At 45.8% G+C, this 27,179-nt stretch overlaps 1 protein-coding gene across 1 annotated transcript in view; it reads left to right on the top strand.

Moving 5' to 3' along the window:
• The window catches only part of LOC141162212 (uncharacterized), a 46,709-nt gene extending 28,067 nt beyond the window's left edge, over positions 1-18,642 (top strand). The window contains exons 3-5 of the mRNA XM_073648069.1: positions 13,410-13,505; positions 15,913-16,025; positions 17,442-18,642. Coding sequence (XP_073504170.1) covers positions 13,410-13,505; positions 15,913-16,025; positions 17,442-17,573 — 341 coding nt within the window. The 3' untranslated portion in view covers positions 17,574-18,642. The remainder of the gene's footprint in view (positions 1-13,409; positions 13,506-15,912; positions 16,026-17,441) is intronic.
• Positions 18,643-27,179: the final 8,537 nt, after the last annotated feature.

Below are 27,179 nucleotides of genomic sequence, written 5' to 3'. Positions count from 1 at the left end.
GGGGACCGTGGGCAGCACGGGGGTTTCGTCGGGCTCGGCGTTTCTGCTCCGCGCTCCGGACCTGCAGCTGTTCTTCGCGGATCCGCCTCTCTCGTCGTTCTCTCCCGAAGACCTCTAGCTGCTGACGGCAGCACTCCTCACGCCGGGCTGCGTCCGCCCGGGTCTCCTGGGTAAACCCCATTAGGTTCTCACCGGTGGGGTCCCATGCAAACTGGGCTTCCTCCAACGGGAGCGGGACAATTTTGGTGGGCGCCGGAGCCGGGATTAGAGGCTCACACAGGGGCCGTTCCCTCCGGAGTCGGGGATTGATGTACTCCGGTGGCCAAACGAAGGGCAGCCCGTCCGGGCTAGTATGCTGTGCAAACAGATCTTCACCCAGGGGTGGCACGGTGGAGGTAGAGGGCGCTGTAGGGGCAGCGGCGCCCGGGAGTGCTCGGCCTTGCGTCCAGGCCGTAGGCATCCTGTCTGGATTCAAGTATGGCGCCTTCCGGGAGGAGGGCGCTGTTGAGACCGCGGCTCCCGAGGGTACTCGGCCTTGCGACCAGGCCGGTGGCACTTCCTCTTTTGCCGCGCTCAGGGTCAAGGGGCGTGGCGCAGAAGGGGGCATGACCGCGGCTCCGGCCGCTTGAGGCCTAGTTGGGAGCAGTGGCGGTGCGGCAACGGGCGCGATGAGGGTGACTTCGGGCTCTGCGACGGGGAGCTGGGGCAGGCTTACGGCTACTGTGCTCGGGGTGATGACGTCCCCATTACCTGCTTCCATCCCTGCGGCTCCCTCCGCGGCGTCGTCTCCGGCCTTCGTCCCTCCTGCACCATCCTCAGGGGCAGACATGCTCCACGTTGCGGGTGGCGTCCTCTGCTGGCGGGTTCCAGCCTGCTGGGCCATCTCCCTCCTCCATTCGGCCAGTGCTTCTTGTTGTACTCGGGCCATCTTCCGGGCCAAGGCCTCCAGCGCAGTCTGTGCACGCTCCCGATCTCTGGGGAGCTGTGCCAGGATCTCCACCAGGCCTTCTGGGGTGGCGGCCTGCAGCAGGCCCCGGACCACGGGGTCGGTACCGCTTGTCTCTTCCTCCATCCCCGGGTGCGATCTGTCCAGACTCCTCCATGCCGCACCCATCTTCTCCGTTTTGTTCTCTATCCGCCCCCCTTGGGAGTGGTCCCGGGGCAACTTGGTGAAAGTCAGTTTCAGGGGCAGACCCCCCACTTTGATGGACATTTCCATGGTGGTAGTCTCGGCTAGTGGGGGCGGTCTCCGCTTTTGGCGCCCTTCTGGGACCACGCCCACGATGGGAGGTGGTCTCTTGCCACTCTCCGGCATGCCCACAATGGCGCCCGCTCTGCCAGGGCGGGAAACTGTCCAAGATGGCGGGAATCGTCTACTGATGGCGGGAAACTTCGTGGATGGCGGGCAAAGGCTGCAGATGGCGGGCAAACGGCGGGAAATGACTCCGGACGGCGTCCGATGGCGGGAACCCTCTGGAATTGGCGGGAGACTCCTTTTTGCGGTATATATGCACTTTTCTTCAGGCACGCAGTACCCGGTGGTTGCGGGCACGTAATCCTGCCGACTACGCCAAAGTTGACGCGCCCCCTGGGCCATGTTTGTGTAGCGTTGCGCACGCGGGGAATACCCGGAGCCGGATCAGATAGGGGTAGTAGTCCTCGTGGCGGTGACCCGGTCCGTGCCCAGGGTGGTCAAACTAAGTGGCGCTATTGATTTGATGGTATTAGTGTCCGACTGCGCCACCCGTTGAATGCGGCTATGAAGCCGCCGCTGCGGGGCAGTCCGCTGAGGCCGGTGGTACGGATGTGCAGCGTGGATGGTATAACCCCCAACGGGAGGGGTATGGCCTCAGGGCAGCTATGTTAGAGATGACAATGGGAGTGATGGTGCGGGTGTCCCAGTACTGATGGTGCAGGTGCGACGACGAAACACGGAGGCTTGAAGTGCAGTTTCAAAAGCTTTACTCACAGTTCTTTACCAGGTCGCCCGTGCACAGTAGGACCACCCGAGTCGTGCTGCGTCCACCAGGTCAGGGACTCGGCCAACTCCCAGGCAGTTCCAGAGCGTGGTCCTGAGCTCCCCTCTCTTCCTTCCTACTGGCCGTCCCCACCAGGGATCCACCTTTGTCCAGCTCCCTCGGGCCTTCTGGTGGTGAAACCTTTCCCGGCTTCCCTGACCCTATACGTGGTATGCCTTCCTGGTGGATATGGCGAGGGGTCGCGCCAAAACTTGTCCACGACCTCCGGTTCCTGGCTAAGGATAATTGGCCTCCACCAGTTTGGGATCCGGTACCCTGCTCTGCCAACCCTTCACCCGTTTCCGTTCTCTCGTGGGATCTCAGGGTTCCCTCTATGCTTTCGTCTCTGGGCCTTTCCTTGCGTCTCTCTTCTTCCTCCTTTTTCCTTCTCTCTCTCTCTGCTTCAGGCCTGGCTCTGGAGCTGGGCCCAGATGGAGCCACAGCTCCCTGTCAGCCCTCTCTGACTGAGCTCCTCTCTGCACAGAGCAGACCAAAAAGACCTTGTCCTAAGATGGTGCCCACCTTATATACTCCCTCTGACACCCGAGCCCAGGTGACAAGCAACCAATGGGCTCCTACCTATGCCCAGAGTCCCTCCCCTGTCTGCTCCTACACCACTGGGATGTTCCTCCCCCCTCCCCACTCCAGCCAGGGACAGAAGCTGTCGCACCTGCACATCTATCTGGTGGGAGTACCGTTGATCTGTCCCCCGGAAATGGGGTGAGTGTAGTGCATGCAGCTAACTGAGCCCAGTTCCACATTCCATCCTTACCCGGGAGTGGAATACCACACCTCTGGTCTGAGGTGCAATACCCCTGTAGCAGCCGAGTCCTCGGGGTGCTACAGATACTCACCCTCCCCAGGTCCAGACCCCTTTCCATACCCCATTCCTATCCCTAAATGTGCCTCTGTGGTCTAATATCGCAATATCATAGTGCCACATACAGAAAACAGAGAGTGCCTGGAAGATTTGCCAACTCTCACAGGAGTCCACAAGGTGAGGTATACAGGTCATATAGAAACAAAATATTAGGTCATTTACGTATTTAGAGTGGAACGGTGTTTCCATTCACGTCTGTGTGGTTTTCTTAGATGATGATGGCGCTCACTAACTATTACTATGTTGATTGAGTAAGGTTAGATGCATGTCTTCTGTCCTGATAATGGGAAATTAAAAATTGCTGTCATTTTTTGCCTCCTGCTCTGCACAATGTGTAATCCTTGCTGATCACTATATGCTTGCATTTAATTTTATATTAAAAGGAAAGGGGAAAGGAAGGGAATCGAATGTGAATAAAAGTTTCCTTCATTTTTATTCAGTGTTTGTGCATACATTAAAAATAAGTCTCTTCTTTTTCTTGCACAATGTCCTGGCAGTTTATGTACATGACATAATATTAGTCTTGCTAAGGCCTGACATAATTTAAGGACATATACAGAAAGATTATTCAATTACCTACTGCCTGAATTTTAGGGTCAGTCTTCTACAACCAATACTGTGTAGTTCAGTTGCGTATTCAGAGGCCTTCATATATAAGTGCACACTACGATCTCTATATAACTAACATATGGAACGCTGAATATAGCTGAATGAAGATTGGATGAAGCATTTCTATGCGAAAAGTGCGTCGGGTGCGGTGTACCCATGATATCTTACCCTGCTCCTGATTCACACTTTCCAGCAGATGGGTATTGCATATACCTATTCACTGCCTCTCTATCCAGAATGGTTTCTTCTCTGTGTACTTACTAGTGAATTCTTCACTGGCATGCATGTGTGGTATTTTTCTTGCGTGGCATACTTGTATTAGCCATGACTATTTATTTTGTGCCATATTTCCTGATCAAAATATTCACATAAAGTATGTGCATGTACAAGGTATATGTCTATTTTAATACTTAAATTTATACATTTTTAATATACCCAGGTTATCTGTTTATCTAACAGAAGAAATAGGTTATAATTTGTGTATTGTTATATACACTGCTCAAAAAAATAAAGGGACCACTTAAACAACAGAATATAACTCCAAGTAAATCAAACTTCTGTGAAATCAAACTGTCCACTTAGGAAGCAACACTGATTGACAATCAATTTCACATGCTGTTGTGCAAATGGAATAGACAATAGATGGAAATTATTGGCAATTATCAAGACACCCTCAATAAAGGAGTGGTTCTGCAGGTGGGGACCACAGACCACATCTCAGTACCAATGCTTTCTGGCTGATGTTTTGGTCACTTTTGAATGCTGGTTGTGCTTTCACACTCGTGGTAGCATGAGACGGACTCTACAACCCACAGAAGTTGCTCAGGTAGTGCAGCTCATCCAGGATGGCACATCCATGCGAGCTGTGGCAAGAAGGTTTGCTGTGTCTGTCAGCGTAGTGTCCAGAGGCTGGAGACGCTACTAGTAGACAGGCCAGTACACCAGGAGACGTGGAGGGGGCCGTAGGAGGGAAACAACCCAGCAGCAGGACCCCTACCTCCGCCTTTGTGCAAGGAGGAACAGGAGGAGCACTGCCAGAGCCCTGCAAAACAAACTTCAGCAGACCACAAATGTGCATGTGTGCACAAACGGTTAGAAACCAACTCCATGAGGGTGGTATGAGGGCCCGATGTCCACACATGGGGGTTGTGCTCACAGCCCAACACCGTGCAGGACGCTTGGCATTTGCCATAGAACACCAGGATTGGCAAAGTCCTGTGCTCTTCAAAGATGAAAGTAGGTTCACACTGAGCACATGTGACAGACGTGACAGAGTCTGGAGACGCCGTGGAGAGCGATCTGCTGCCTGCAACATCCTTCAGCATGACCCGTTTGGCAGTGGGTCAGTAATGGTGTGGGGTGGCATTTCTTTGGAGGGCCGCACAGCCCTCCATGTGCTCGCCAGAGATAGCCTGACTGCCATTAGGTACCGAGATGAGATCCTCAGACCCCTTGTGAGCCCATATGCTGGTGCGGTTGGCCCTGGGTTCCCCCTAATGCAGGATAATGCCAGACCTCATGTGGCTGGAGTGAGTCAGCAGTTCCTGCAAGATGAAGGCATTGAAGCTATGGACTGGCCCGTCCGTTCCCCAGACCTGAATCCGATTGAGCACATCTGGGACATCATGTCTAGCTCCATCCACCAACGTCACGTTGCACCACAGACTGTCCAGGAGGAGTTGGCGGATGCTTTAGTCCAGGTCTGGGAGGAGATCCCACAGGAGACCATCCGCAACCTCATCAGGAGCATGCCCAGGCGTTGTAGGGAGGTCATACAGGCACGTGGAGGCCACTCACAATACTGAGCCTCATTTTGACTTGTTTTAAGGACATTACATCAAAGTTGGATCAGCCTGTAGTGTGTTTTTCCACTTTAATTTTTGGGGTGACTCCAAATCCAGGCCTCCATTGGTTAATAAATTTGATTTCCATTGATGATTTTTGTGTGATTTTGTTGTCAGCACATTCAACTTTGTACAGAACAAAGTATTCAATGAGAATATTTCATTCATTCAGATCTAGGATGTGTTATTTGAGTGTTCCCTTTATTTTTTTGAGCAGTGTACAGTGCTGGCCAAAAGTATTGGCACCCCTGCAATTCTGTCAGATAATACTCAGTTTCTTCCTGAAAATGATTGCAATCACAAATTCTTTGGTATTATTCTCTTCATTTAATTTGTCTTCAATGAAAAAAACACAGAAAGAATTGTCCTAAAGCCAAATTGGATATAATTCCACACCAAACCTAAAAAAGGGGGTGGACAAAAGTATTGGCACCATTTGAAAAATCATGTGATGCTTCTCTAATTCGTGTAATTAACAGCACCTGTAAATTACCTGTGGCACCTAACACGTGTTGGCAATAACTAAATCACACTTGCAGCCAGTTAACATGGATTAAAGTTGACTCAACCTCTGTCCTGTGTCCTTGTGAGTATCACATTGAGCATGGAGAAAAGAAAGAAGACCAAAGAACTGTCTGAGGACTTGAGAAACCAAATTGTGAGGAAGCATGAGCAATCTCAAGGCTACAAGTCCATCTCCAAAGACCTGAATGTTCCTGTGTCTTCCGTGCGCAGTGTCATCAAGAAGTTTAAAGCCCATGGCACTGTGGCTAACCTCACTAGATGTGGATGTAGCACCCCGAGGACTCGGCTGCTACAGGGGTATTGCACCTCAGACCAGAGGTGTGGTATTCCACTCCCGGGTAAGGATGGAGTGTGGAACTGGCCTCAGTTAGCTGCATGCACTACACTCACCCCATTTCCGGGGGACAGATCAACGGTACTCCCACCAGATAGATGTGCAGGTACGACAGCTTCTGTCCCTGGCTGGAGTGGGGAGGGGGGGAGGAACATCCCAGTGGTGTAGGAGCAGACAGGGGAGGGACTCTGGGCATAGGTAGGAGCCCATTGGGTGCTTGTCACCTAGGCTCGGGTGTCAGAGGGAGTATATAAGGTGGGCACCATCTTAGGACAGGGTCTTTTTGGTCTGCTCTGTGCAGAGAGGAGCTCAGCCAGAGAGGGCTGACAGGGAGCTGTGGCTCAGTCTGGGCCCAGCTCCAGAGCCAGGCCTGGAGAGGAGGCCTGAAGCAGAGAGAGAGAGAAAGGAGAAGAAGGAGGAACAGAAACACCAGGAGAGGCCCAGAGACGCAAGAGAAGAGGGAACCCTGAGATCCCACGAGTTAACGGGTGAAGGGTTGGCAGAACAGGGTACCGGATCCCAAACTGGTGGAGGCCAATTATCCTCAGCCAGGAACCGGAGGCCGTGGATAAGTTTTGGCGTGACCCCTCGCCATATCCACCAGGAAGGCATACCACGTATAGGGTCAGGGAAGCCGGGAAAGGTTTCACCACCAGAAGGCCCGAGGGAGCTGGACAAAGGTGGATCCCTGGTGGGGACGGCCAGTAAGAAGGAAGAGAGGGGAGCTCAGGACCACGCTCTGGAACTGCCTGGGAGTTGGCCGAGTCCCGCACCTGGTGGACGCAGCACGGCTCGGGTGGTCACTCTTGGCCGAAGTGATCTGAACACCAACTGTGAGTAAAGCTGTGAAAACTGCAATGCACGTCTCTGAGCTTCCTTGTCACACTACTACCACTATCATCATTCCCTGCTTCACCAGCTGCCCTGAGGCTATACCTCTCCCGTTGGGGGTTATGCCATCCACGCTGCACAACCACACCATCGGCCTCAGCGGTCTGCCCTGCAGCGGCGGCTTCATAGCCGCATTCAACGGGTGGCGTAGTCGGACACTAATACCATCATATCAATAACTGCCACTTAGTTTGACCACCCTGGGCACGGACCGGGTCACCGCCACGAGGACTACTACCCCCATCGGATCCGGCTCCGGATATTCCCCGCGCGCGCACGCGCGCAACGCTACGCAACATGGCCCAGGGGGCGCGTCAACTTTGGCGTAGTCGGCAGGATTACGTGCCCGCAACCACCGGGTACTGCGTGCCTGAAGAAAAGTTCACATTTACCTCAAAAAGGAGTCTCCCGCCAATTCCAGAGGGTGCCCGCCATCGGACGCCGTCCGGGGTCGTTTCCCGCCGTTTGCCCGCCATCTGCAGCCTTTGCCCGCCATCAGCGAAGTTTCCCGCCATCAGGAGACGATTCCCGCCATCTGAGACGGTTTCCCGCCCTGGCAGAGCGGACGCCATTATGGGCGTGCCAGAGGGTGGCAAGAGACCACCTCCCATCGTGGGCGCGGCCCCAGAAGGGCGCCAAAAGCGGAGACCGCCCCCACCAGCCGAGACTACCACCATGGAAATGTCCATCAAAGTGGGGGGTCTGCCCCTGAAACTGACTGTCACCAAGTTGCCCCGGGACCACTCCCAAGGGGGGTGGATAGAGAACAAAATGGAGAAGATGGGTGCAGCCTGGAGGAGTCTGGACAGATCGCACCCGGGGATGGAGGAAGAGACAAGCGGTACCGACCCCGTGGTCCGGGGCCTGCTGCAGGCCTCCACCCCAGAAGGCCTGGTGGAGATCCTGGCACAGCTCCCCAGAGATCGGGAGCGTGCACAGACTGCGCTGGAGGCCTTGGCCCGGAAGATGGCCCGAGTACAACAAGAAGCACTGGCCGAATGGAGGAGGGAGATGGCCCAGCAGGCTGGAACCCGCCAGCAGAGGACGCCACCCGCAACGTGGGGCATGTCTGCCCCTGAGGATGGTGCAGGAGGGACGAAGGCCGGAGACGACGCCGCGGAGGGAGCCGCAGGGATGGAAGCAGGTAATGGGGACGTCACCACCCCGAGCCCAGTAGCCGAAAGCCTGCCCCAGCTCCCCGTCGCAGAGCCCGAAGTCCCACTCACCGCGCCCGTTGCCGCACCGCCACTGCTCCCAACTAGGCCTCAAGCGGCCGGAGCCGCGGTCACGCCCCCTTCCGCGCCACGCCCCTTGACCCTGAGCGCGGCAAAAGAGGAAGTGCCCCCTGCCTGGTCGCAAGGCCGAGTACCCCCGGGCGCCGCGGTCTCAACAGCGCCCTCCTCCCGGAAGGCGCCATACTTGAATCCAGACAGGATGCCTACGGCCTGGACACAAGGTCGAGCACCCCCGGGCGCCGCTGCCCCTACAGCGCCCTCTACCTCCACCGTGCCACCCCTGGGTGAAGATCTGTTTGCACAGCATACTAGCCCGGACGGGCTGCCCTTCGTTTGGCCACCGGAGTACATCAATCCCCGACTCCGGAGGGAACGGCCCCTGTGTGAGCCTCTAATCCCGGCTCCGGCGCCCGCCAAAATTGTCCCGCTCCCGTTGGAGGAAGCCCAGTTTGCATGGGACCCCACCGGTGAGAACCTAATGGGGTTTACCCAGGAGACCCGGGCGGACGCAGCCCGGCGTGAGGAGTGCTGCCGTCAGCAGCTAGAGGTCTTCGGGAGAGAACGACGAGAGAGGCGGATCCGCGAAGAACAGCTGCAGGTCCGGAGCGCGGAGCAGAAACGCCGAGCCCGACGAAACCCCCGTGCGGCCCACTGTCCCCGCGCCACCGGGACCGTAATAAAGTTCCAGCTGGAGCATTGCTGGGGCTTTATCCGGGATCACCGAACCCCCGGTGACGTCTTTGTCACCCGCAGGGATGTCGAGAGCCACCTGCCGGAGGGACATCGCGGACGTGACCTCTACCCGGGTGATGAGGTCACCTTCACCCGGCATCAGTGTGCTAAAGGACCGTACGCCCTTCACGTACACCGGCTGACTGAGGAGGAGATACAATATGAGGAAAGCCAAGAGGACCCGGACGGGTCTGAAGACTACCCTCAGGAGGAGACAAGGAGAGGATACAGCTACTGAAGGAAGTAGCATAAACAAAGTACTGTATATAGTTACCCGTCAGGGTATGAGAACTGTTGCTGAAACTGTTGCTGAGTGAAGTGTGGTCCCCGTTGGGACTAGTGTGGGACTGTTAAAGAACTGTTTCCTGTGTGCCCCTATCCATTACCAGGCTGAGGACTGTGAGCAGCCATTCCCCTATTCCCACTGGCCGAGGACTGAGAGCGGCCATACCCTGTAAATAGTTGCGCTTCCTAAGGCGCCCCCTACTGGTTTTATAGAAGAACTGTTTTCCTACTACAGAATTAGTGACTGTTGCACTTTACCTGGTCACAAGTTGCACGGTGACCAGAGATCAAGAACGTGTTGATCAAGAATGTTTTATATGAAAAAGTTTTTATGATGCTAAAAGAGTTAATGGCATTTTCTGATAATGTTTTCGTAATGTTTTATACCTGTAAAGTTAGAAGAGAAAAGTACCTCCCATAAAGGGATGAGTTCATAAGTTAATAACTTATATATGAGTGCACTTTAAAATTTTGTATGTTGTAATTTGCTTTTGCTCTATTCCAGCCCGAGGACGTGCTGTGGTTTACCGGGGGGGAATGTAGCACCCCGAGGACTCGGCTGCTACAGGGGTATTGCACCTCAGACCAGAGGTGTGGTATTCCACTCCCGGGTAAGGATGGAGTGTGGGACAGAGCTCAGATAGCTGCATGCACTACACTCACCCCATTTCCGGGGAACAGATCAACGGTACTCCCACCAGATAGATGTGCAGGTACGACAGCTTCTGTCCCTGGCTGGAGTGGGGAGGGGGGGAGGAACATCCCAGTGGTGTAGGAACAGACAGGGGAGGGACTCTGGGCATAGGTAGGAGCCCATTGGGTGCTTGTCACCTGGGCTCGGGTGTCAGAGGGAGTATATAAGGTGGGCACCATCTTAGGACAGGGTCTTTTTGGTCTGCTCTGTGCAGAGAGGAGCTCAGCCAGAGAGGGCTGACAGGGAGCTGTGGCTCAGTCTGGGCCCAGCTCCAGAGCCAGGCCTGGAGAGGAGGCCTGAATCAGAGAGAGAGAGAAAGGAGAAGAAGGAGGAACAGAAACACCAAGAGAGGCCCAGAGACGCAAGAGAAGAGGGAACCCTGAGATCCCACGAGTTAATGGGTGAAGGGTTGGCAGAACAGGGTACCGGATCCCAAACTGGTGGAGGCCAATTATCCTCAGCCAGGAACCGGAGGTCGTGGATAAGTTTTGGCGCGACCCCTCGCCATATCCACCAGGAAGGCATACCACGTATAGGGTCAGGGAAGCCGGGAAAGGTTTCACCACCAGAAGGCCCGAGGGAGCTGGACAAAGGTGGATCCCTGGTGGGGACGGCCAGTAGGAAGGAAGAGAGGGGAGCTCAGGACCACGCTCTGGAACTGCCTGGGAGTTGGCCGAGTCCCGCACCTGGTGGATGCAGCACGGCTCGGGTGGTCACTCTTGGCCGAAGTGATCTGAACACCAACTGTGAGTAAAGCTGTGAAAACTGCAATGCACGTCTCTGAGCTTCCTTGTCACACTACTACCACTATCATCATTCCCTGCTTCACCAGCTTCCCTGAGGCTATACCTCTCCCGTCGGGGGTTATACCATCCACGCTGCACAACCACACCATCGGCCTCAGCGGTCTACCCTGCAGCGGCGGCTTCATAGCCGCATTCAACGGGTGGCGTAGTCGGACACTAATACCATCATATCAATAACTGCCACTTAGTTTGACCACCCTGGGCACGGACCGGGTCACCGCCACGAGGACTACTACCCCCATCGGATCCGGCTCCGGGTATTCCCCGCGCGCGCACGCGCGCAACGCTACGCAACATGGCCCAGGGGGCGCGTCATGGACAGAAAAGAAAAATTGACAAGAGATTTCAACGCAAGATTGTGCGGATGGTGGATAAAGAAACTCGACTAACATCCAAACAAGTTCAAGCTGCCCTGCAGTCTGAGGGTACAACAGTGTCAACCCGTACTATCCGTCGGCGTCTGAATGAAAAGGGACTGTATGGTAGGATACCCAGGAAGACCCCACTTCTTACCCCGAGACATAAAAAAGCCAGGCTGGAGTTTGCCAAAACTTACCTGAGAAAGCCTAAAACGTTTTGGAAGAATGTTCTCTGGTCAGATGAGACAAAAGTAGAGCTTTTTGGGAAAAAGCATCAACATAGAGTGTACAGGAAAAAAAAGAGGCATTCAAAGAAAAGAACACGGTCCCTACAGTCAAACATGGCGTAAGTTCCCTGATGTTTTGGGGTTGCTTTGCTGCCTCTGGCACTGGACTGCTTGACCGTGTGCATGGCATTATGAAGTCTGAAGACTACCAACAAATTTTGCAGCATAATGTAGGGCCCAGTGTGAGAAAGCTGGGTCTCCCTCAGAGGTCATGGGTCTTCCAGCAGGACAATGACCCAAACCCACTTCCAAAAGCACTATAAAATGGTTTGAGAGAAAGCACTGGAGACTTCTAAGGTGGCCAGCAATGAGTCCAGACCTAAATCCCATAGAACACCTGTGGAGAGATCTCAAAATGGCAGTTTGGAGAAGGCACCCTTCAAATATCAGGGACTTGGAGCAGTTTGCCAAAGAAGAATGGTCTACAATTCCAGCAGAGCATTGTAAGAAACTCATTGATGGTTACCGGAAGCGGTTGTTCGCAGTTATTTTGGCTAAAGGTTGTGCAACCAAGTATTAGGCTGAGGGTGCCAATACTTTTGTCTGGCCCTTTTTTGGAGTTTTGTGTGAAATGATTAATGATTTGATTTTTGCTTCATTCTTTTTTGAGTTTTTTCCTTGCAAGCAAATTAAATGAAGAGAATAATACCAAAGAATTTGTGATTGCAATCATTTTCAGGAAGAAACTGAGTATTATCTGACAGAATTGCAGGGGTGCCAATACTTTTGGCCAGCACTGTATATACCAGATGTACTTGTTTTTGTACTGTACCTTGAATGTGACGTCTCAATTCCATTTTGTGGGCATTTTTTTTTCTGTTTCATAATTGAATAAAAATTACCTTTTTTATTATTTTACGCCTTGCATTTTTTTTGGGGGGGTTATTATTAATAGTGCATAAGAGCCTTTCATAAGGATTGTGGCTTTAGGTATTTAATTATAACTGAATAATATAGCAACAATATCCAAGCATTCAACAATGAATGAAAAAAATGTGAAAGTATGCTCATAGTACACTTTATAATTTTTCATTTGCATACCTCACATTAAAACTCTGAGTGGCTTAAAGGGGTTGTTTGGTCTGCTTGTCACATTCTATATGACTACAGACTTCTGAATCCTTACAGAGTGTTCACCGCGATTTGTATACATGCAGTCACATGCCAACTAGACATTCTCAGCTTCACTCAATTCATTTGTATTGAGAACGTCTAGTTGGAATGTTGACAGAAGTATGCAAATTGCATACTTCTGGTGACTTGCCCACCTGCTCTCAGCCACAACACCGGGGAATCCTAACAGTGTGCTTTGCGCACGCTGAAAGGATTCAAAAATCTCCAGTCACACCGAGTGATTTCAGACTTCTACCAGAAGACCGATAACTCCTTTAATGTTGTTGTTTTCTATTCTAATTTATTTGACCAAAGCAGACTTAAATAGGGAATAAAACCTATGTTCTCCCCCTTCTCTTATTACATTTAATTTATATTGGTAGCAAATTACAATATCTAAGAGGGGACATTGGCCACTATACCTAGTGGCAGCAAAATTATTTTACCTGCCACATCATGTCAGGACTTAGTGTGGAATTATAGCTGTCTTCATGATTATAATTGCTATAATGCAAGATAGTGGTTCAACTAATATTATGCCCTGTGCATAAACTGCAGGGACATAGTGCAAAAAAGAGACTTATTTTAAATGTATACACATACATTATGGTTTTAACATTGAATAGTATTAAAGTATAATTGAATTGACATTCTATTCCCTTCTTCCCTTTTCTCTTTAATCTATTATTACTTTAAGTGGTGTACACTAATGTGAATTCAAGTAAACTTAGTAGAATTTCATATTTTAAGTGAACATTTCTCCTATTTTAACAATGTATTTTTTTCCAAACTTTTAGGTTTTCAAAATCATAATCCTGCCATTGGTGTCATTGCCATATTTCCTTTTTTGGCAATTGCAGTGTACTGTGTGTGCAGAAGAAAGAAACAAAAATGTATGTATATATTAAGGTGTAATTCTCAAAAAAGTCATAAAAAACATACATGTGCAATGTATTGATTTCTGTTGCAAGGGAGAAGAAGCTACCTGGTCTATCCTAGAAGAAGCTATCTATTTCCTGGTCTATCGTAGAAGAAACTAGCTATTTCCTAGTTATTTTTTCATTACATAGAAGAAGCTATTTCCTAATCTATCCTAGAAGCTATTTCCTGGTCTACCCTAGAAGAAGCTATCTATTTCCTAGTTATTTTTTCATTACATAGGAAATGAAATTAGCTATTTTCTGTTCTATCATAGAAGATACTAGCTATATCCTAGTTATTTTTTTATTACATAGGAGAAGAAGCTAGCTATTTCCTATTCTATCCTGAAAGAAGCAAGCTATTTCCTAGCTATTTTTTCATTACATAGAAGAAGCTAGCTAATTCCTCCTCCAGTCCTGTTCACTGTATCATTTCAGCACTTCCTGCTTTTGAACATATTGAAAAAATTAATAATGTAAGGAGACGGACCTGAGTGAACATGTGACAGAAGAAACCAACCTCATAAAACCCAAAGGGCTTTGGAAAATCAATTTTTTTTTTCGCAACCTCTCATTTGCACAAAAAAAATGCGACTTTTGATGTGTTTACGCCATAGCCGTACCAGTTCTGACAAAGTGGGTGGAGCTGGAGTAGGACGGCGGCCACTACACACCTCGCCTGATTCATTAAGAGGGGCGCAACTCTTAATAAATTAGGAGTATTAGCTCCAAAATGTCCCCTAATCAAGTCCAGCAAGAGAATCACCCCCAAAGTGTTGAATATTCTGTACTGTTTTTTTACTTGTATAAACTGTCAAATCTCATTAGAAGCTGTGCCTAAATCCTGACAGAAATTTGTGACCATGGCACAACTGTACTGTAACAATAATGAGCAATTCAATTTGTGCTTCCCTGTTCTGGCATCCAGTTCCATCCTCCATGGCGGTGTGTCTTCATCTTTGCGCCTGGTATCCTCACCCGGAATCCTGGGGCACTTTTGGCACTTACTAGGGTTAACACGATGTATTAACTTGTGTCGCGCCATCATGACTTTACAAGCCTAGTAAGTGTCAGAGGTGCTAGGCAGTATCGACCTGGGGTGTGAAGGGCCGACCTCTAATATTGACTCCTGATATCCACTAGTCAGCGACATCAAATATTACATTACCCCCATTCATAAATGTACTTCTGCTTCTATATTATAGTAAACTGAGTAAAAAAATTATTAGATGCTACCATTGTCTGTATTGTGACAGAGTCACTGGTGTTTTACGTGAGGGGAGGTATGTGTCACTATGGCTGCTAGCCTGTGTGAACTGAACCTACAAGTTTTCCCCAGCATGTTTTGTGTTGGGACTGTAATCACCATTTTGAAGGGAGTGGTTTTGTGTGAATGGCATGGAGATCGGGTGGGAAGTCATCCACCCTACCACCCCTCATGGTGTGGCTGAGCAAGGTTAAATGCTCAGTCACTATTTTTTTTGCTGTAGTCTGGTCTGGAGAGTGAAGTCTCTAGGCTGTGTGTGGTGAAGCCAGATAGCAACACCGAAGGACTGGTGTTTGGTGGGACTTCACTGTGCTACCAGGAGCGGGCGAAGCCTCGCTCGCTTATGGACTTTTATCTTTATACTTTATCTTTTGCTTTCCCATTATCCCAGAGAGGACTTGTTTATTTTTGTGGAAACGCTGCTGGAGTTTATGCCATATAATAAACTAGCAGGGAGTTAACCCGAGACGTGTGTCCTTTGTCTGCCTCTGTGAGAGCCGAGCAAGTCGCTTTACCAGAGCGTATACAGAACCAAGTGTATTGTGCCAACTAATACTCATATTTAGGAGGTGCAGAGCCCACTCTGGCCTAGGGGCCAATTGGGGATTCAACTGATTCCCTATGGCACAGTCGGAGCCTACTGCTGGGTGCAGTGAAGCTTGGCTGCCATGGAGGACAGGACTGGATGCCAGACCAGGGTAGCACAAATAAAATTACTCATCTCTACTAATGATCTATCTACTATATTTCTAGTACAGATTTTTTTTACCCAAAGTTTTTTTTATTATACAATGTTAATACATTTTTTATTTTGAAATTGAAATGCTCTCCTAAAGGTGTATTCCTATTTTGGCAACCCAATCTAATTTGATAGCTGAAAATATATTTTTTGCTAAAAAAATATTTTTTTTATTAACTGCATTGTTTATCAGTTTTACTTCCTCTGCCTCCAGAGTTGCCTTTATTGGTTTGCAGCCATTGTCCTTGGTTATGGCCACCTTCACAGTCCAGCAGCAATGGCAGTACTTTGCTTCATTGTATCTCTTCATTAGACAATGAGGATCTCAGGAGTGCACATAATTACTCAATATTTCTAATTATTTATATTTGAAGCTGAAAAAATCCCCCAGAAAAGAAGGCAAGAGCACGTGGAGCTTAACCAAATACACCAAGATGCAGCTGAAAGTGAAGAAGAAGAAGACAGTTCTGCAAACTCTGTCCAATGGGTAATTATTATACCTTACAATGTTTTTTTGTCAGTTTGTTTACAGCCATTAAAGGGAACCTGTCAGAACAATTTTACTACTAAAACTAATGGTACGGCTGAACAGGTCCTAGTACAACAATAAAAATGATACCTGTCTTGAAGTAATATGATGTGCCATAGCTGAGAAATTGAGCTTTGAAGCCACACGCAAATTAGCCTGGACACTGACACCCCCCCAATGCACTTCTAGGCTAATTTGCATGTGGGTTCAAAGCTCGAAAACTCAGCACTGCCACATCGGATTACAAGATAAGGGTCATATTTATTGTTATACCATGAATTATACCACCATTCCTCTAGCTTCAATAGCAAAAGGATCCTGATGGGTTCACTTTTAATCTCAAAAGTGATCAAAACTTTTTTGGCACTTTCCTGTGATATATGGGTTATTTATTATTTATTTTAAGTAAAATGTTAAAGTACATAAATAAGTAAAATTTGTATATTTTTGGGTGATTATGGAAGGTAATTGGTACTTGCTCTGTTTTCTGTTTTTAATGTAACTTTATCTTCACAAATTTTTGAATATTCATTTGTTTTGCTTAATATGACTTGAGGGGTCATAGAAGAAATCTGGAAACATTAATCTTTCCATAGTACATAATATCTGTAGAAGCTAGAGTTTCCAGTGAGAAAGAAAACCTTCTATACTTGGGGTGCTTTCACATTACGCTGTTCTCCACGTTTACACGCTTACTGCAGGCGGCCCTCAGACGGGAGTAGACGGGAGTGCCCTGTCTGCGCCTATATCCCAATCCTGTTTTGCAGGGGAATTCGGACACAAGACCCGATGGGAGCCACCAATTTGGAGAAAAGCGCAATGTGAAAGCAGTAGCAGCCTTATAGGCAAAGCTACTTGACTAGATAAGTGGTAAATGTATAATTATGGGGCTCCAACTGCTGCAAGTGGAGCAAAAGTGTGAATGTGTGACCACTGCTCCATTTATTACCTATAGGAGCTCTACCAATCCCATAGAAGTGAATGCAATGGTGGTCAATTTTATAGCTAGATACTTCCATCTACTTCCATCTATACATCTGTATAATAGATTATTAAGAAATAAACCCTAGTGACAAGTGATTGCTCCAAGATTACCCCAAATGGGGTTGTCTTCTGCTGGATCATTCATTCTTCTGTCATAGCTAAGTTCCACCAGATCCTATGGTACTGTCGTGGGCCAATCCATCCCTAACCTACAGCTCATAACGTTATAGTCTGTGGAAAAAGGAAAGATGACCAAAAAGCAAAACTGATCATGGAGGTCAGTCCACAGGAAACTCATCACCTGACTGTAACTCATCATCTGACTGTATTATAATATTTAGGTAATACTGTTATTACGAAGTCTACTGAGTGTTTTCTTTTATATTTTAGGCCGAGTCATCGCTCTATGAGTCTTTTGATTATTTTGCTATAAGGAATCCGGATGATAAAGCTGCCGCTTCTTCCACAGCCAATTTAGCCAAGCCAAAGCCATTAGAGGAGTTTTCTCTCAATGCTGTGTGATACTTTACTCCATTTGGACACTCATTGTGGTGAAGAGATCATTAGTAACGTCAGTGCATTATAAAGAAGTGGGTCAATTGGTAGCATGGGGCTGTAAAGGTTCCAGATTAGTGGTGTGATTAAGACCACCATAAGCGTAACAATTCATCCTCCGTGGGATATCCTTTACATTTCAGGTTTAATAGACTGGAGTGGATCAGGGACGTACCGGAACCCCTTTACAAGAACAGTATATGGGTCTGATGCTGTTGGGTAGCTCAGCACAAAGCACTAGCCGAGCACCTTACGTGTAATCCAAAGCTGTCAGTGACAATGGCTCCTTACCTACTGTTCCCCGATGCACCTGCACAGGTGGCACGTACAATATGCCCGCCCCTGGAGTGTATCAAATGACCTTCATATGGTTACTACCAAAATTAATTCACATGGACAATATCCTTATGGACAATTTTTGAAGGCATGTATTAAAACCAAATTACTTTAATGTATTAAGAATGTGAATATAATTCTTACCATTCCGGAAAATTCAGAATTCTATATAGTTATGAAAAATTTCACCAGCAGACAATGATTCAGGAGCCACAATGATCCTTGGAGATTTATAGTGATGCTTGCAAGGCCCTTTTACTGAACAGTATATTAAGCTATCCCAATCCCAGAAGCAATCCCAATTACATTGAACCATCACTATGGTACATCAAAATGTCACATAAAAGTATATACATCGTATAATAGCCTAACAAATCAGTCTTCGTCTGTTGGACTTCCATCAATACATAGACGGACTACTGTGATCTACCTCATATGACTTCTTGTTCTTCTGCCTAAAGTGAATTACCAATTTAAGACTATTTAAAGAGGATAAAATGTTAAAAAAGAAAATCAACTTCTAAAAGCAATAAAAGAAGGAGAAGAAAAAGACGGGGAGTATTTGAGGGATCAGATGGCGGTATGATGTTTGGTGTTTATTTTCTATAAATTTTCAATCCATTTTTTATATTTTTTATATTATATAGTTATATTATTTTTATTTAAAGGAAATAAATAAATGAAAAAATAGATTACAGCACCTATGAATATGCTTTGTTTGTATGTGATTAGAAAAAAAAGCAATTTTTGAATGTTCTACTTGTTATTACAGCTCATCACCATTTAATTAAGAACATTCATGTATACATGTATATACAGTAGCTGTAATATATTTTACATTTGCCTGATGAAAAGTGCAGAGAGTGTTTTGAAATCAAGTGATTTAGATGGCAGCTACTTAGGAGTGTTGTATTTTCAGGACAGAAAATTATTTCAAATTATTTTTGCCATACTTTACTTCCCAGTTTTTGTATGGCAGGAAACAATTGAACAATAATGTCTACCATTTAACCATTTTTGATCCTACATTTTATGCTGCTAATTTCTTAATATATCTCTATAGTAATCGGAGGTCCATTTTCCTGATAAAGAGTTGTAAATTCTTTACAGATCTACACCATTACAAAATATTGTTGGAGTCAATATTTGAACTTTGAAGCCTATGCTGAAGGGGCTGTCCGGTGAAACAAGTTATCACTAGATTTGGATGGGTAATTTAAAATTGTAATTTGCTGTGTTTGACAAAATTTCTCCAAAAACTGATTTGTGGTGAATAAATTCACTGTGAATTGCAACACTGAAAAGCTTCCAATTGCCTTGAAAACACATGTATTTTTCACTCTGAGGTTTCCTAAGTGTGTATTCAACCCATTTCGAGTTCTTTAGTGCAAACACAGCTTTTATACTATTCAATTGACCTCAACCTAACTGGCAAGCTGTAGACAGATGACAAGTGGTAGTAACAAGCAGCCTATTTAACCACACACTGCAGTTTCAGACCTGTTAAGCTATTGGAGGCAGATGCCTGCCTTGCTGGTATCTATATACAGGCTGTGAAAATGGAAGAAGCTGTGGCTTTTTCACACGGGAAGTGCAAACATTTTCTGTTTGTTCTTTGCTAAAAGAAGATGGATTTGTGAAGATTGCTGAATAGTCTAATGGTCAGAAAGGCAGACGACAGGCTTCCAATAAGCAAAAACTTCGCAGGCAAGGTAACACAGTTTACTGTGTTAGTAAGTTAGTAAAAACATTTTGCTTAGTCAGCCCTTTGATTGGAGTTAACAATGTGTCTGCCATCTCAATAGCATTCCAGCATACAATTTGCAAAGATTGTCAGCATGACCGAGGGCCCCCTTGTTTAATTTTCATCACCCTATTGCATGGTTGGTTGTCTAGGCCAGGATTGTTATCATCATCAATTTAACTCTGACTGTCAACCTCACCCCCCTGCTGGTGCCAAGTCTATTTCCCAGTCCATTTCCACCTGCTGCTCCTCCTCCTTCTCCACCTCCTCTTTCAAGTCCTGCAGCATGTAAGATGGACCTTGAGGGTACCCAGCATACACAGAGTTGCGGAGGAGTGATACAGCAGCAATGAGTAAGAAGATACCTCTATTTTAAGTTTTCCAAACACAAACCAGTTTTTGGTTTTGGACTGGACCCTTTGTTAGCAGACTCCAAGCAACATTAAACAGGGGCAAATTTATGTTCTTCCCCCATCACCTCTTGCATTCTAGTGAGTGTTTTTTCCAGGATAAATATGAAGGGGGAACATTGATTCCACAAGTGTCCATACTGACAAAATTTGTTGCCTCTTCAAAGGGCTTCAGTAGGCGACATGCATCCCTCATCAGTTGCCAATGATATTGGTAAGAAAAAATAAAAATAGTATAAAAATAACAAAAAATTAGGTCACGTGTCACAAAAAGATACATAAATTATTTGAATATCCAAATGAAATAAATTTTTACAGTTCTTTAAATCGCATTTATGAAAAAAAACTAAAGTGTGCCTGGCTTTGAACTGGTTCAGATATTGGTTAATTAATTGTACATTCTTACAGATCGGAGTATCATGGAGTCCGCAATACTAAATATGCTTATTTTTTTATTTATTTTTGAATATGGAGAAGGAAGTGATTCAAGCTTACATGTTTTTTTTTAAATACATGGTCTAATATTTATTGCTGTATTTTTTAGTTACCCTAGAGATTTGAACCTATGATCTTTTGATCACTTGTAGTTTATATTACAATGCTACAGTACTATAGTATTTAAATATATAGGGATGTTAAAAGGAATCAGACATCAGAAAATGATCTACTGTTTAAATAAGGTTTTTGTTTTAAAGCATTCATTTTTTTAATTTTTGGCAACATTTTTTCCATATCACAATCTGTGTTTAAAAATATTTTTTTTTTACACTGGCCACTAAAGATTTTTTAAACTCTAATGTCCGGTTTCAGCAAAAAACACATGAACATGATCCAAAAATAACGGACTCTGATCCTATCTGTATAGATGCAGAAAGAATAGGAAGAATGAGTCTAAAATAGCCACAGTGGCAAGTGTGAAAATTGTAAGATTCCTAATTTACTTTTCTTTTTATTATACTGTAGATCGTGATATGAAACAGCTTCTCTTTAACCCCTTCCCAACTGGGCATTTTTCATATTTGCACTTTTGTTTTTTGCTCCCCTTCTTCCGAGAGCCATAACTTTTTTATTTTCGGCCTACATAATCATATAAGTGTTATGAACGTAACACACACTTACTCATGGGTAATGGAAAAAGGGAAGATAAACTACAGGGAGACGATTCACCCACACTCAACTGGTATCTGTACAGACTAGAAGACCCTAACCGCACAACTCAAAAAAGGCAATCAAGGGGTTTCTCGTACCTCCTGAGGAACCAGAGGGAAGGCCACAACACAAAACCAACAAGAGGAGAGGAAAATGTGCAGGTGTTGAGGGAGGGCAATAACCCTTCACGGTTGACCAAGTGAGTGTCAAATTATTATGTTGATTACAATCCACAGAAAACCAAACGGAAACAGTGCTCTGTATGGGAGGATTCAACGAATCTCTGATCCCGTTTATTTTGCTTAGCATTTTATATTAGCGTTTTATATTGTTTTGAGTATATCAATCGCCAATCACCTACAGCCATACTACAGTACTACAGGCTTGAGCCAATGTTAATGCAATTATTACGGTCATATTTATCATCGTTAGTTCGAAGCACGGTCAATCCTGGCCTAGACTAGTTAGATAACAGGAGCAGGGTGTCTGACAAAATGTTCTTGTGAGAAAAAGTTAGTGTGAGAAAGTTCCTTGTAAAGCATGAGAAAAGAAGGAAAGAAGTATGTTATGCAAGGAGTGATAATAACATGATTTTGAAACAAGCAGACAAAATGGAGTTGCTATAGCATGAATATCAATATGTCCTTTACATTTCCCCCCTAAAAATTATGTTATTATCAACAATAGAGGTGCTATCCCAGGGTCATGCTTTGTGCCCGAGGGACATTGGTCTTCACTCAATTAGTGCCCTTGTTACGAGGCTGTCGCGGCATGTCCACTCCCCCTTGTTCGTTGATATAATCATAAAGCTCTGATCTTCAGACGTGAGGTTGGTTGGGGCATGCGGGTAAAGGTCATCATTCCCTTGTCATCCAGGTCCTCAATGCTGGTTACATCTGGGAGGTCCGTGTACAGTAGCACTGGATGTTGGTTAACAGCGTCCTCCTTGCTCTCTGATGACTGGCAGGCTTTTCTCATGCAAAATGGGATACAATAAAAGACTAGTTTTAGTAAGACATATATTAACAAGATGCAAACAGCAATATGCAACACTCCTTGTAATATTCCAGCAATCCATCCACCAATCCCTTTAAACCAATTAGCAGGATTCAAAAAGGAGAATGTATCAGACCACCAACTGTCTTTGGTCAATTTGTTATGTTTGTTATACTCTTCCCTGAGTTTCCTAATGTCTTCCATTTTAGTCTTTAACCATATGGTAGAGTCGGGATCAATATAGTGACAACAGGCTGGACCTATAACCTGACACATCCCTCCTTGAGCTGCTGTCAAATAGTCCAGCACTAAAGTATGTTGATTGGCCACTATAATAAGTTGATTCTGCACTGCAACAGTAGTATTAATTACTTCCAAAATATTCCAAATCTGGTCATCTAAGTAGTCAGACTTCCACTAATTTGTCCCACATTTGTGTTACCATAGGGTAGAGGAAGACAGTACTAAAGGAGGTCTTCCTGATGGGCGTGGGGTGTTGTCCTTGGCACGTTTATAGATGGTATGAAGAGGGATGGCTCTCATATCTACTTTACTATGGGGAATAAGATAAGTGGCTGGAGTTAGCCGGGCCAACATACAAGCCCCCCCTACTCCGACTGGGAGCCATTTATATGCATTATTCCCACAGACCCAATATGTGGCTGATTGTAGATCCCATAAAGCAGAGTGCTGTAATACTAACTTATGTACCAAATTGATAAAAACGGTGTTATTTGATAACATACACCATGAAGGCATTTGTCCCAGGGGGCTACAATATCCAACATTCGTATAGCCACATGTTGGATCACTAGGCTTATATTCAGAAGATTCATTACAAGGGATATTACCAGATATTTTAACCCCTTTACAACCCAAGGTGGTTTGCACGTTAATGACCAGATCAATTTTTACAATTCTGACCACTGTCACTTTATGAGGTAATTACTCTGGAACGCTTCAACGGATCCCCCTGATTCTGAGATTGTTTTTTCATGACATATTGTACTTCATGATTATGGTGAAATTTCTTCAATATCACTTGCGTTTATTTGTGAAAAAAATGGAAATTTGGCAAAAATTTAGAAAATTTAGCAATTTTCAAAATTTGAATTTTTATGCCCTTAAATCAGAGAGATATGTCACACAAAATAGTTAACAAATAACATTTCCCACATGTTTACTTTACATCAGCACAATTTTGTAACAAAATTTTTTTTTTGTTATGGAGCTATAAGGGTTAAAAGTTGACCAGCGATTTCTCATTTTTCCAACAAAATTTACAAAACCATTTTTCTAGGGACCACATCACATTTGAAGTCACTTTGAGGGGTCTTTATGACAGAAAATGCCCAAAAATGACACCATTCTAAAAACTGCACCCCTCAAGGTGCTCAAAACCACATTCAAGAACTTTATTAACCCTTCAGGTGCTTCACAGGAATTTTTGGAATGTGGAAGAAAAAAATGAACATTTAATTTTTTTCACATAAATGTTACTTTAGACCCAATTTTTTTTATTTTTGCAGGGGTAACAGGAAAAAATGGACCCCAAAATTTGTTGTGCAATTTCCCCTGGGCACGCAGACACCCCATATGTGGGGAAAAACCACTATTTGGGAGCACGGCAGGGCTCGGAAGGGAAGGAGCGCCATTTGAATTTTCGATTGTAAAATTTGCTTGAATAATTAGCGGACGCCATGTTGCGTTTGGAGAGCCCCTGATATGCCTAAGCAGTGGAAACCCCCCACAAATGACACCATTTTGGAAACTAGACCCCCCTGGGAACTTATCTAGATGGGTGGTGAGCATTTTGAACCCCTAGGTGCTTCACAAATTAATCCGTAAAAATGAAAAAGTATTTTTTTTCTACTTTTTCATTTTTACGAATCAATTTGTGAAGCACCTGGGGGTTCCAAGTGCTCACTATGCATCTAGATAGGTGCCTTGGGGGGTCTAGTTTCCAAAATAGGGTCACTTGTGGGGGAGCTGCAATGTTTAGGCACACAGGGGCTCTCCAAACGCGACATGGTGTTCGCTAACAAATTGAATGGAAAATCGGCTCAAATTGTTAGCGGACACCATGTTGCGTTTGGAGAGCCCCTGTGTGCCTAAACATTGGAGCTTCCCCACAAATGACCCCATTTTGAAAACTAGCCCCCCCAAGGCACCTATCTAGATGCATAGTGAGCACTTGGAACCCCCAGGTGCTTCACAAATTAATCCGTAAAAATAAAAAAGTGTTTTCTTTTCCACTTTTTAATTTTTACAAATCAATTTGTGAAGCACCTGGGGGTTTCAAGCGCTCACTATGCATCTAGATAGGTGCCATGGGGGGTCTAGTTTCCAAAATGGGGTCACTTGTGGGGGAGCTCCAATGTTTAGGCACACAGGGGCTCTCCAAACGCGACATGGTGTCCGCTAACAAATTGGAACCATGTCGCGTTTGGAGAGGCCCTGTGTGTCTAAACATTGGAGCTCCCCCACAAGTGACCCCATTTTGGAAACTAGACCCCCCAAGGCACCTATCTAGATGCATAGTGAGCACTTGGAACCCCCAGGTGCTTCACAAATTGATTCTTAAAAATGAAAAAGTATTTTTTTTTCCACTTTTTCATTTTTACGAATCAATTTGTGAAGCACCTGGGGGTTCCAAGTGCTCACTATGCATCTAGATAGGTGCCTTGGGGGGTCTAGTTTCCAAAATGGGGTCACTTGGGGGGAGCTCCAATGTTTAGGCACACAGGGGCTCTCCAAACGCAACATGGTGTCCGCTAACAATTTGAGCCGATTTTCCATTCAATTTGTTAGCGGACACCATGTCGCGTTTGGAGAGCCCCTGTGTGCCTAAACAGTGGAAACCCCCCACAAGTGACCCCATTTTGAAAACTAGACCGCGCAAGGATTTTATCAAGGGGTATAGTGAACATTTTGAACCCAGAAGTACGACACAGAATTTGATAACATTAGGTCATCATATTGAATAAGTTGTCATTAGTCTTGAGCGCAAGTGCTCGCTACTTGAGTTTGCATCGGGTACTCAGGTATGCACCATGTACTGCGCGTGCTCGAGTGACACGCTCGAGTCCCTGCCCCGCATGTTTCACGGTTATTAGACACCCCCAAAAAAAACATGCGGGGATCGTTCGTGCATGGCAGGCAATCCCAGCAAAGTTTTTTTGGCCGCGAAGCATATGGGGCGGAGACTCGAGCATGTCACTCAAATACCCACGATACTCAATGCATACCAGAGCACTCGATGCAAACTCAAGTAGCGAGCACTTGCGCTCAACACTAGTCGCCATATCGTCATCTTTTTTTCTTACTTTTGAAAAAAATCCCAACCCCATCACAACCCTAATCCCAACCCTAACCCCAACCCCAGCCCTAACCCTAGCCCAACCCTAACCCCAACCCCAACCCTAACCCTAGCACAACCCTAACCCTAGCACAACCCAAACCCGAGAGTTTATTTTTTACGCCGTTCCTCGTGCGGTATAAGTGATTAGACGACTTTATTCTTCAGGTCGGTGCGATTACAGCAATACCAGAATCATATGGGGTTTTTATGATTGACAGCTGTCACACACTAAAAGACGCATTTTTTGTAAAATCTAGTTTTTGCATCGCCATATTTTGAGAGCTATAAATTTTCCATACTTTGCCAGACAGAGTCATGTGATGGCTTGTTTTTTACGGGATGAGTTGACGTTTTTATTGGTGCCATTTTCAGGCATGTGACATTTTTTGATCGCTTTCTATTCTGATTTTTGGGAGGCAGAATAAAAAAAACCACCAATTCAGGAATTGTTTTTTTTTTTTTTTTATTCTGTTCCGCGTGTGGTAAAATTGATAAGGCAGCTTTATTCTTTGGGTCAGTACATTTACAGTGGTACCACATTTATATCGTTTTTCTATGTTTTGGCGCTTTTACACAATAAAAGATATTTTATCGAAAAAATTATTTTTTTGCATCGCTTTATTCTGAGAGCTATAACTTTTTTATTTTTCGGCTGATGGAGCTGTATGGTGGCTTGTTTTTTTCAGGACAAGATGACGTTTTCAGCGGTACCATTTTTATTTATATTCGTCTTTTTGATTGCGTGTTATTCCATTTTTTGTTTGGCAGTATGATGATAAAGCATTGTTTTTTGCTTTTTTTTTTTATTTTTTACCGTGTTCACTGAAGGGGTTAACTAGTGGGACAGTTTTATAGGTCAGGTAGTTCCGGATGCGGCTATACCAAATATGTGTACTTTTATTGTTTGTTTGCTTTTTTTTCATAATAATATTTATTGATGGGTACATTATATTTTTATTTTAAGTGGATTATTTTTTTTATTTTTTTTTAAATATTTTTACAATTTTTTTTTTTTTTCACTTTCTGACAGTTTTTACACTTTTTTACTTTGTCCCACTCTGGGACTTTCACTTTTTTATTCTGATCGCCTGCATAGCATAGGGATGGAGCACCATTCCTGTGCCATGCAGGCAGTCAGCGCTGCACAGTGAGAATATTGTTTGGTCGTGCACTGCGCATGACCAAACAATGATCTTGCTGCCTGGTCACCCGGATGTTGTCATGACGACATCGGGTCGTCATGGAAACACCCGGGAAGCCGCGGCAGACAGCGCTGGAGGCCGGAAGAGGAGGTGAGTATTGCGATCACCTCCCCTTGCCACCGCAATGCTGCGATCGACTTCGATCGCAGAATTGCGGGGGTTAATGTTCCGGGAGCGGTGCGGGACCGCTCCCTGCACATAGTACCGGATGTCAGCTGTGACAATCAGCTGACACCCGGCGGCGATCGCGCCCGCACAGCCTGTGTGCGCGCGCGATCGCGATGACATACTAATACGGGTCAGGCTCTTAAGTCCCAGGGCACAGACGCGTATTAATACGTCATGGGCTGTAAAGGGGTTAAAACATATTTCATT

The sequence above is a fragment of the Phyllobates terribilis genome, unplaced genomic scaffold (assembly GCF_046119375.1).
Source record: "Phyllobates terribilis strain yellow unplaced genomic scaffold, ASM4611937v1 Scaffold_1__5_contigs__length_1240528914, whole genome shotgun sequence".
Classification (NCBI taxonomy): domain Eukaryota; kingdom Metazoa; phylum Chordata; class Amphibia; order Anura; family Dendrobatidae; genus Phyllobates; species Phyllobates terribilis.
The sequence above is the reverse complement of the archived record's forward strand: the minus strand, read 5'-3'. Positions and strand labels throughout refer to the sequence as shown.